General features: G+C 43.3%; 1 protein-coding gene across 1 annotated transcript in view; it reads left to right on the plus strand.

Moving 5' to 3' along the window:
* Positions 1-9015, plus strand: part of ULK4 (unc-51 like kinase 4) — a 247806-nt gene extending 238791 nt beyond the window's left edge. Inside the window, 1 exon segment of the mRNA XM_009321252.1 lies at positions 8845-9015. Within this exon segment, the coding sequence (XP_009319527.1) occupies positions 8845-9015 (171 nt within the window).
* The last annotated feature ends 3219 nt before the right edge of the window (positions 9016-12234 follow it).

The raw sequence follows: 12234 nt of genomic DNA on the forward strand, positions 1-12234 counted from the left end.
TTCTTGAAAAAAATCTAAAACATTAATTCAATCATCATTTGACTGTAAGTCAAATTGTACAGATTTTTAGTTGTTGGAGTCTTGTGTTCAAGTCCAGATTATAAACAATGTGAGCATGAGCTTTCCAATTTTGTTTCATCCTCCATTAAAATTAATCAATGCCATATAAAGGTTCTGCTCAGGGGAAGCTAGGGATTTTGCATACTAGATCAGACTTGAATTGCACCAGTGGATCTGTATGAGGACAACTTTGACAGCATCTGTTCACATCACTCTGTCAAGGCCTATTAGTCTTTTCCCTTTATGAGGAACATTTTAAAGCAGGACAAGGGACAATGTCAGGTTGGAAGTATTATTTTTTTGGAGGCTGTATACATTAAAACTGAAATTCTTTGGTAAACTGCAACTGCTCGGCAGTTCCTAGGGGTTTGTCCAGTTCACCTGAGCATCACAGGCACGGCTGCTCAAGTGTTTGTGTCCTTAGATATAAAAGCATTTATGAAATTGGTAATTGCTTGGTTGCTTGCATACTTCTCCTGTATGGTAATTGCCATTTAAAGGTCAGCACTTTCCAACATGTTCTGGGTGTCACTGGTTTTCCTAATAGTGAGAAGATGAGTTATCTGTAGCAATGATTCTTACCCTTACAAGTGTATAAATATTTGAAATTATTTGAATTGTCATAGCACGAAATATGGCAGTGAAAGATCTAGGTTCAGCTGTACTAGATGAACATGAAAAGAACATGTACATGAAAAGAAGGGCATCCCTAACCCATGGAGCATATCGATGAAAGTTGGATATAACTCCAAAAAAACTTTGCAGTCAGACTATTTTGTGATTTTACGGGAGATATAAGGGATGACAGATGCTGGAATTCAGGGATCTTCTTCACAAGTTGAATTATTAGGCCATAAAAGACAGCGGCACTGGAAAAAGAGTTACAGGAATCAACATTTAAGAGGGATTGGGAGTTACTTGTCAGAAGCTATTTTAGGAGAAAAGCTGATGAAGAGAAAGAGAGACTATGAAGGACATTTGAATATGAGAGATCCAGGGAATGGTGAATTTGAGGGGAAACCTAGATATGCAGAGAACCTGTTGCAGTGTTTTACAGTGTGTGTTCCTAACTGCTTTTAGGTTTTTTTTTTGCTCTGAGACAACCAGGAACCTCTATAATAGCTCCTAAAGGAACATAAATGAAGGATCTGAGCCTAAATTGGACCTGCTGTGGTAATAAAAAAGTATTCCGGTGGATTTCCCCATTCCTTTTGTAAGGGGGAAGTCATACAAGACCATCAGGGTGAGGTGTACCTAGGAGGTGGTGGTCTCGTCAGACCCAGCAAGGTGAGGACAGGCAGCTGCCTGGGAGCTGCAGAAAGAGGGATCTGAGGGGCTTGCGAGGTTTGTATAAGCTTGGTATGTGGCCCCATTTTGCTAAAGCTCATGTTTGAGGCCAGCTGGGATCATTGTTTGGACAGAGTGAAACTAGTCTGAAGTGGTACCTCAGGGAGTCGTTGTCATGCAGATGACAGATGAACCTGTGTTTGCAGATGAGATCACCAGCAACAGGGTGGCAAGTGTTTATTTTTAATGTCTTATTGCTGTTGGGCTGGCTTATGAGCATGCATAACTTGTCAACAGTGCAACACTATGTGGAAGTCTCCTGTAGCACCTTTGAGACACCTTTTGCCAGGCAGGACTGCAGTTTACTTTTGCTAATGAAGTTGTTGTGGACAGCTGGTTCTAATGGATGTGAAGAGGTTGCCCTATCCCATTCTGTTAAGTCAAATATTTTAAACTCACTAGTTACAGAGGATGGAAGCTGCGATAATGGATATTTTCTGGGTTATAAAGACATCTTGTATTTCCTGAAAGCAGGCTGAGAACACTGCTAGCAATAAAAACCAAATCAAAAAATCAAACAAGACAGAGAGCAGTCTTCTGTTCAATAATTACCCCGTGGTTTTACGAATCTTCTCTTATGCTTAGACAATGCCCCTTAGAGTTGGTAATTTTACAACTTTACAACAATCACAGAGCTTGCCTTTGTGTGCGTTATGTATATGCTGAAGGGCAGAGAATAGCCTCAAAGTGGAAGGTGTCAAGGAACGTCCAAAATCAATTAACCATTATATAGTGTGTGGGAGACATTCCTTGTCTCTCTGTGAATAGTCCTCGAGACAGCGTGGCTTTCAGACTGCCGGGAAACTGGTACGTTTCCAAGTTACTGGGGGAAATTACTTTGAACTTAGAATAAACCTGCACATACATACAAATTAGAAGAAAACGAAACGTGTTGAATGAAATCTTGGCCTTATCAAAGTCAAAAGGACTTTGCTGCTGACTTCAGTGGAACAAGAATTTTATCCATAAAGAAGAAAAAAAAAAAGATTTTTGAACTCTAAAATCAGAGCTAAGCTGTCTGATGTAGGGGTTTTTTTGTCACAGATACCTGCTTGTTTTCACATGTATTTGCAGGATCTGAAGGCCACAAAGTCTTTGTAATTGTGTGTCTGCAATCCCTGACTGCAATATGCTTGCCAAAGCACACCTGGAACACTCATGCTTTTGTAACTTTCATTTCTTGTTTTTATGGTCCAGCAACATTGCTCAGGCCTGTTCAAATGTGTTGGCAATTAGTAACATAAATATAACTTGTCCGACTTGATTTGTTCTTCCCACACACACGTTCTGTGTCTGTCTCTCTCCAGCTGAACCATGTGTAGAGAGAAGAGTAGCAAGGAAGCATGCTGTGATGGGGGGGAATGCCAGAAGGTTTTTACCCTTTTAGAATGAGCTCTCATACATTATGAAGACCAAAATAACTTGTGGCCATCTTAGTGTGGTGTCTCTGCACTGTCCTCGGGTGTTCCTCTGCTACACTTGCATAGCCTGGCAAGAGTTACCATTAGTTTTCATTAAACAACCTGTAAATTGGTTGCACCGAAGTGCTTTGAAGGGTCCAGTGCCATGTGCCTTCCTAGGGCACGTCTAACAAATGCCAGATTAAACACCTCACAAAAGACCACTGCAGATATCTGGGAATTTTGTTGCTGTTTTTAGTTGTTTGGGGTATTTTTTTAAAAAAAATTCCTGCCAGGGATATAAAATTGCCCTAGTAGCTAGAGTGCTCTGCTGGTAAATGGCAGTTCATGCTTAACTTCTCCAACCTGGAGAGCCGTGCTGCCTCTTGCCTCCCTGCCAAGTGCCCGTGCCGTGGTGTTATTCCCTCACTGCGTGGGAACCATCCAAACCTCCCTGCCTCTCCCCATCCAGTGGAAACTGTGCTGCAGCAATAAAAACGTGACCTTCACTTGCCTAGAAAAGAGGGGAGGACTACAGAGGAGCACAGGAGCCTACAGCCTGGTGTGGGGGCACTGAGAAAAGGGTTGGAGTTGTGGTCTCTGCTGCCTGGACCATGAGTTTTCATTTGCTGTGTTAGCAGTCTGAGTTCCAGACAGGAGAGGGAATTAGATAACTTTGTGCTCAACGTGCAGGTTTCCATGCCCTTTGGCAACTATGCACTCCCCGTGCACTGTGCAGGTATCTCGGCCTCCGCTCGGGATTCCTCTTTGGGGCCTGACACCCATGTAATCATTACAGCCTCTGTTTTACAGGCTTCAAATACTTCATTGGGTCTGGCCCTTCATTACGCAAAGGTAGGGCTACATTACTCTGTAAGATTAAGTAAGCATGCAGGCCTACAGAAGTGACGGATCCGTTTGATCTGTCATGGGAAGTGATGGATCTGTTTGATATATCTCCTCTGGGCAATGCCAGCTCAATGTGTATGCTTGGAGAGGGAATTACTTTGAAAGAAATATTTACATTTAGTAAGTCTGAACACAATCAATGGATCCGTTAGTTTTATTTCATATAGATGCTCACCCTAACGCGTCCCTGTTTGCAGTATATTCTTGGTTAGCGTGCTCCTCCGTTAAGAAGGAACAGCTGCATATTTCTGGCCATGTCGTTGTGAGTTGTGAATGACAAACCAAGTGACGTGTTTTATTTGATTACTGCAGTGCCTGTGAATAGCTCAGCGCTGACAGCCTGGGAGGAAAAGTGCCATTAAATGCCCTGGGATAGGCATAAGATGGGCTGCAACACTGGGAGGTTTTCTCCTCCAGTCCAGGCATTGTGCCTCATTTCTGAAGTTACCATCCCATTGACTTATTTGCTGGGCTGTCATGTCAGTTATAGCGATGTTTTTGACACCACTATATTTTGTGACATTTGTTCCTTAAAAAATGGGAATAAGGTCACACTAAGCAGCTGTGAACAGCCATCAACTTTCAATCACCACCAGCCCGGACGGCATTTGAAACAGCAACTTTGGGTGGGGATGAAAGGCCCTGTGTCCTACTGACAGTGCCTTCAGCCAGTCAAAGGTGGAAGCAGGAATAGGAAGTCTGAGATGCACATTTAAAATTGCAGGGACAGCACTTACTATGAAGATATTATATGAAATAGTGTCTAGAGGGCAATAGGCGTGTGCTTAATTCTTCAATTTTTTTTATTCCGAAAACTTAATTTTTTAAAATATATTTCATGTCCTACATAAGGTCCCAGTTAGTGCACAGAAAAAAATATCTTGATGATTGGTTTTACTGCAGTATTAGCTGAAGATACAATTCCCATTCACAGAAAAGCTCCCAACTGGGGATAAGTGGTACTTTATTCACAGCATGGGTTGATATTCAAGTGATGCTAATGTTGGACCTACGAGTATCTGGCGGTTCTGATAAACCAGCCCACAGCAGCTCCTGTGTTACCTGTGTGGCTGCTCTCAGCCAGTGTCAGTAAAGTTGAGCGAGAACTTGAGCTAACTAATCCTGCAAAGGTAATTAGCTTAATTGTGTTAAATTTTGAGGAAAAAGTTAAGAAAGCAGCACTTTATGAGGTTAAAATATTGAGCGTGTTTGGGAAAGAGAAGAAGCCAGTTTGTGAGAAAGAGCATTTATGAAATGCCTTGCTTGTATCTGTGTATACAGGCATGGTGATGGCTTGTAGAAAAGCATCCGTTGAGCATGGAAATGGTAAACATCTCCAGCAGTTGTTTGTTTGAGAAGATAACACTTGAAGGTACAGCTAAATATGCTCCTGAGGCCTTCCTTCAACCGAAAAATGTTTCAAATAAAAAGCTCCTTATTTTTACCCAATCGATATTTTGCATTATTTCCCAGTTTACTTCACAGACGTCAAGCTTGCGGTTTACTTGAAACCTCAATAAAGCAGGAGAATTTCTTTCTTTTCAAAATGGTGAGAGAGTAGTTTACTACTTAGGTCATTTAATTCAGTTATAAATTACAAAATGTGAGTTATGACTAATCAGAGAAAGCAGTTCAGTATTATGAAACCAGCCTTAAGAAAAATAATTGTCCCGTAGGTTTCCATCCTTTCTTGAGACTTGAATTGCAAAAATCAATTCTTAGACCAAGAATCCAAAACTCCTCAATTTACTCGTGAAGATGATCTTCCAGTGAATGTTTTATATTCTATCTTTTCCTGCACTCACCTTTAGCAGCACCGTAATACCTGAACAGCTATCCTAAATTTTAGGAAATACTGATCTTTACATATCAATTATGGTATTCCTTATGGCTCATCCTTGTTCAATAGAATTGAAGAGAGGAAAGCTGCTGAATGGCTATTCGCTTAATAAAGAAAAGTAATTTTGAAATTCCTGTTAAATTGCAGTGAGTGTACAACTAAACTGAGATTTAATTACATTTTTAATTAAAGGAATAGCTATTGATTATGTCATTGAATATGTGTTGTAGCCAGCTTGAACAAATAGCAATATTACAAGAGATTATTAAACCAGTTGTTAAAATTCTAAGTGAACAAGAACTCGAACTGGTGTGGATAAAAGATACAGTGATGCTCGGTAGAAGAAAAAGATAACAAAACGAGTGAAAAATACATTCATTTCTAAAAGTTTGGTTACTGATGGTTTTATGTGCTGTCATAATTTATTTTTATCTATGGAACAAAATGAAGACAAAACCAGAACAATTTTTAAGGAAGAAACGTGGGTAAAGTTTTATCTTGTGTCTTGAAAGTGAACAGCGATTCAGACAGTGTTTCTCATGAGCTTTATGTGAAGCAGGATGTAATCTGTCATATGGGAGAGACCTTCTGATCACTCAGGGAGCAATCAGATCTACTACACAGCCTGATATAAAGGCCAAATAAATGCTAGCGGTCAGAGCAGTAACAGCATGGGAGCACTGACAAAAACCCATAGGCAGCTGCAGCCCAGCCGGCTACAGGGCACTGGCAGCTCACCCTATATTCAACCTGCAGCTTTCCTGCTACTGCAGCGTTGATCCTCTCCCAGGCCCATGGTGTGGGTGCCTGGTGGTAGACAGGAAGCCGTTTTCTGGACACCGATGGTCGAGAGCGGGTGTGGAAACCCCATCTGCCCACGTAAATCCATACAGCCGCGTTTTGTCTGTGCAGGTTGTCCATTTGTGCGTCCAGGTGGCACTGCCGGCCGGATGGGTCTGTTCTTCACCAACACCCCTTGGCTTGTGGGAAGCTGTTGGTTGATGCTCTCAAGCAAATGTGTCCTAAATTTGTTTTAGACTTAATTTAAGCAGTCTGCAGGCTGCTCATGATGTTAAAGGCCTGATCCTTTCCCTCCTTGTGGTACCACTTTTACTGCTGAAAGGATCTTATTGAAGCATTTTATTAGAGAGGGGAGTAGCCCCCACAGATGGACATCACAGCAGCCCATTGCTTGTGGCTGAAAGCTGCTCTGAACAGTGATGCATAATAGGGAGATAGGGTAGATGATCTCATGGGTCTTTCTGTTCTGTCCGTTACAATTTCTGTGCATATAAAGCCATTTTAATCCTTTCCATTCAAATGCATTGTATCCACAGAGATGTATTCTTAATAATGACAGAAGGCATGCTGCAACACGGGCAAGCTTATAGTCAGACCCTATGACTCAGCTGGACTAAGTTTTTGTTTTAAATAGAGCATTTTAGATTTAAAACTTTTTCTTGGTACGGATTTTATAGTTGGGCATATTTTGAATGTTCTGTCTATGTATGTAATGCGCAAAGGCTAATTTGTTAAAAGACTCTGAGGGTTGTACAGATGCGAGCACCCAAGAATTAGGGATACCTCTAACCTTTATTTGACCTCATAGTTTTATGGAGCACGATCCAGGCTTCAGTGACCCTCCTCCTCCCGCAACCTCTTCCTATTTCAAGTGTGCAGGATAAACAAAGAGCATGAACGTGGCAAGTGCAAAGAACGTGGCAGGAGCTGGTGAGATGCAGAAGTTAGGGGAAGCGTTTGGTAGAGGCATGAGTGCTCGTTAGCAATAGAAAGCAATGTCTTGTGGTGAAAGCACTTTTCTCCCTGTATTGCGACTGTATTGCTACTATTATGTGTGGTGGTGGTCTCACATTCAGAACCCAGATTACAAAACACCTTCTGCGTCTAACGGGTGACAAATAAAGAAGAAGATTACTGAAATACAAACTGGAAGGGTCAGATGTAGACCTCAAGAGAGTAAAAAGGTTTAGTGACCTGTAATCGGGATTTACCAATGATTTGTACTTAGGTAATGGCATCACTGTTTTTTTCAACACACAGGATACATTTTAGTTTACTTCAGACAGGTCCCTGTTCCCTGTTCTGCTTAACTACAGGATGTTATGATTATAGATGTAGTGGCACTGTTGTTGCAGAATCGCTGCTGATAAATTATGGTGGGATGGCAGCTGTAAATACAGCTTCTCTTGTGATTTAAGAGGGAGATGTGAAGGCGTATCGGCCAGATGCTTGATCAGTGGTAAATAGGGCCAGCTGCAGCATGCTAAAGCTTAAAAGTCCTTGCCAGATTTTGGGATTAGAAGTTGTCGTTTCAAGCATCAACTCCTCCGGTATTGAAATAATCAGCTGCTCTGGTGCTCCTCTTTTCCTTTCTCTTCGGCCAAGATTTATTTACCTTTGCAAGCAGGAACTGACACGCAAACCCTTTTTTCGGTAATTTTTTGAGATACGAGAGCTTCTTCAGCAAGCTGCCAAGTGTTCAGTGTCTGTCTGTGCCACAGTGCCCTGCGATTTCATGTGATGTACGCCGTGACCTTCCCATTCACCTGCTTAACTGGTCAGGAAATGTGCGGCTGCTTGGAGCTGTGTAGTTATACTACTTAAGGCTGGAGAAACAATAAACCAGTCATTACAGATTAGCGTGATAACACACACCAGCAGCAAGATCAGCTATAATCAGGGTTCACTTGACACAAAAGGGCATATAGCTTTGGTCAATCAGTCCCCTGCTCTGTAGGTGACAGTCCTGTGCAGGTAATATTCCTAATGACTGATGGGGGGCAAGAAAAATTTCATTACGCAACTGCTAACGTTGCAGAGATTTTAACCCAGCTCCTCTCTGAGAAACCCCACGTGTCCTGGTCTGAAGGCTGATACAAGCTTGGTTATTTTTTCCCTGAAGTGAGAAATGAAAACGACTGCCTCCCCAAGATCTCCCTGGAATTCAGATTAAATGGGGCTTGTACTGGCATTGGTACTAAGGATGAAATCAGGATTGGCAGACTGCGGTGTGTGAATTTGCACACATACAGGGTCTCATAACAAGAATGAATCTCGTTAATTAAGTCAAGACATTTTAGATGGCCTGTGCCTAAAATTCAATCCTGTTCAGTAAAAGGGACTTTCTCTTGGGTCTCTTTAACGTCACATTCCATTTACAATTGTAGTAAATGCTATAACTTGTTTCCGTCTCCCCTATCCCACAAAAAATGACAGAGAGGAATTTCTTGCTAAGCCTTTGATAACGGTTCTTTCTTTTTGTTCCAGATAACTTCAAACGAGAAGCGCTCAGAGAGCCTGAAGAATGATGGCGATGCTCTTATCCAAACTCTAGAGAGCCTGGCCCAAACTGCCAGGTGAGTTCCCTCAGGCTTCCAGGAATTTCCAGGGCTGAGAGCCCTCGCCTCCTCTTTTGTCTGCGACGGTCATCTCCTGTAATCGCCTTCTGTGCAGTACAAGCTTCTCGGGTTTCTGTCCCTGGCCCCCCTCCCTACACTGCTCTCCTCCAAACTCCTCTCATTCAGAGCTTGCCGGCGTTTCTGCTGCGGCGGCGGCGTGCTTTGATCCCCAGCTGCGGCTCGCCGCAGTGTGCTGCACAGTCCGGCTCAATGTGTGTGCACATGTGTCAATTTTCCTTTTTTAAAATATATTCTTTTATTCCAAACGCTTGGCCTCTATAACCGGATACCGGTCAGTGGTTCTTGGCGGAGTGGGCTGGATGCACAATGCGATGTTTGTGCCCTGTTTTAAAGTAATTGTGTTTTGTGCGCTTGCAAGCTGATTACTTTCAAATGCGCAGCCGAAGAACAGAGCTCCTTTTGTTTAAGAATACCTGTGGCTTCTCCGAGAAGGCACGAGACTTTGGGGAATGCCGTGGCCTCCTCTGTGAGAACAGAGGTGCTAGTCCCAACAAGTTGGCCAAACCTCAGCTCATCTCCCGTAGACTTTCCCTTATCTAATCCCCCTTAGACATATGAATGAATTACTGTTCTCTGCCCCTCAAAGCAAATTTTACACTCCTGCCATGGGCTGTTAGGCTGCATTTCACTCCTGGTTGCACTAAAATTGATAGAGAAATTGAAGTTTATAGATCAGTTTTTGAAACACTAAGATAATGTTTTCAGTGCTCTTTGTGCTCCCAAATGCAGGCGTTATATGGGTCAGTTGGTTGGGAAAATTGGCTCCTCGACATTATGGCAGGGTGTACCCTGTGTTGGAAGGAAGGGGGGATGTGGGCAGATGTGGAGAGGAAATGTTGGGACGTGGTGAGTGTAAGGAGGTGCACACTGAGGACCAACCAAACCTGTCGAGAGCAGTCTGCATCCCTCTCGCATACTCAGCTGCTGACTCACGGGTTTTTGTATGACACATTAAATTATCTAACTAAAATAAAACGTCAGCTCTCCCTAAGGGAGACACTGGCACCACCACTGAAGATGACAGTGGGGAAAGATGAGGTTTTCTTCTTTTAGAACTAGTTTTCAGTCTATTTTGTAGCATTTCAGCATTAGATGCGCTAGACGGCTCAGTTGCTCTCTGAGTCTGCTTTTCTGGCTTCCTCTAATTGTCTGTTATCTATACATTTCTGTACTCAGAAAACCACATACTACAGAGCCCAGAATAAACAGCACTCTTATTTGACACAAGATGATCAGTAGACCAAATTCTAGCTGATGCCAATGACGAATGTGTTGATACGTTAGGGTAAGCCAGGTTGCTTTGCTGTGCCGAGCTCCCACACTGCAGCAGCAACAGGGGAAGCCACCAAGAGCTCACGGATTTCATTTCCCCTCCTCCCCTTCTTTGGGGAACACATGTCCCTATCCATTTGCCTCCAGAGGAAACTGGGAGGGATTCAGCCTGGATCTTGGGGCTGTAATAGACTCAGTCATGGATAAACTGGGAATGGGCAGGCAGGAGAAGCCTGCGGTTAGCAAGCTTAATCAGCTTTAGCTGAATGGCCGTTTTGTTTACGGGGGTTATGGATGTTCAGCCATCTCCCCAGATTCCCACATAAGTGGCGTCTTACCCAGAATATTCCTTGTGACCTAAGAAACTTGTTCTCCTCACCTGTGCTTCGAACCCTGTTAAGAAGCCTCTCCGTATCTCATGCAGAACTGGAAACGTTTTAGAGAAGGCTACAACTGAGATCCTGGACCTAAGCCATCCTTGGAGTAGTCTAAACTCCCAGGCCCTTCCGCCCACATACTGTCATGGGGTTGAAGTGATTGAGGAGTGTTTTTGCTTTGCTCATTTTTTACAGACAGGTTTCTATCGCTCTGCCTGTGCGGCAGAAGGAGGATACCAGCCAAGCAGCCACGTGCCGAGAGAGGGGCACTGCTTGGACTGCAAGCTGCTTTCGGTGCTCTCCTGCTGCCGTGTAGCAGCCGTGGATTGCCAAACTCCTTCCCTGCGATACATCCTCAGCTAGTCAGAACAGGCAGTTTTGAGAGTGACACATACATAACCAGCCCATTCTGCTTAGTAGCTGTGTGGAATCAAATCTGCACTTTAAAATGTGGGATTGCAGCCATTTATTTTCAGTGAAGACAGTTGCCAAGATGCATTTGTTTCAGATAGCTAAATTTTGTGGTTTAAACTGCTGCTCATTAAGACATTGGCTTACATAGTGAGGGCTTACATAGTGAGGACTGATCATTTGGATTTCCTGGCTAGCTCTGCGTTCCCCAAAACATGGGGTGTCAGTAGGTATTCGTCATTAGGAGCAACCGAGGAAGTTGCAGATTAATCTACTAGTGTCCTTTCTAAGCTGAAGATGAGGGATGGTAGTCTATAAAAAAAAAAGACTTGTTTCTGTGGACTAGCAGTAATGTGTTAGAGCCTCTGTTCCAATGCTAGGAAAAAAAGGTGTTTCCAGAAAGAAAAATTAGGCAAAAATATGTATAATAAAAATTTAGGCAAGGAAGCAAAGGGGGAAGATCCCACCATTCAGTCTCAAACCTGCAGAGCTGTGTGTGGTGGGGCAGTCGGGCCTCCTTGCAGGAGGTGGGCAACACCTTGAGTGGAACTGCTTCCTTGGGTGGAGCACCGCTGCGTTAAGAGGGCTGTATGTGTGAAAACACATTCTTCTGTCAAGCTGAAAGTGTGCGTGTGTGTAGATTCGGGGGGTGTGGGGGGGAGATAAATTATATCTTTTTTTTTTACAGAGATGATTGAGGTAGCAGTTACTGTGAAGTTGAGCTGAAATTCATATTTACACAAGGACGATTCGCTACAGGGCAGACTCACTCGTTGCATGTTGCTGCTTAACAGAAAAGCAGGGTATACAGCGCAGTTAATGGCTATTAACAATTTTCCAGCATAGATGATAAAGACAAATGTGGGATTTGAACAAAAAGGTTCCCCCGAGGATGTCTAATAGATGTTACTGTTTTTAATTCCTAGCTCTCACGCTGATGTTGCTGTTGCTTCCTTGGCATTTGAAATTCTGAGAACGGTGGGACATGAAAATATCAAGACCACCAAGTGAGGTGCTTTGTGACCGGCCTGCCGAAATGCCCACGTTGTGTGTGCTGCTCGGCACCTCGTTCCTGCAGGAACATCTTCAAATGAGCAGGGCAGTCGTAACTAATGTAGCAAGCTGAGCTGTAGCTGCCTATGGGCACGTGCGTGCCTTTGGGAGGCCGCAGGGAGTTT

Source organism: Pygoscelis adeliae, unplaced genomic scaffold (assembly GCF_000699105.1).
Source record: "Pygoscelis adeliae isolate BGI_AS28 unplaced genomic scaffold, ASM69910v1 Scaffold280, whole genome shotgun sequence".
Classification (NCBI taxonomy): Eukaryota; Metazoa; Chordata; class Aves; order Sphenisciformes; family Spheniscidae; genus Pygoscelis; species Pygoscelis adeliae.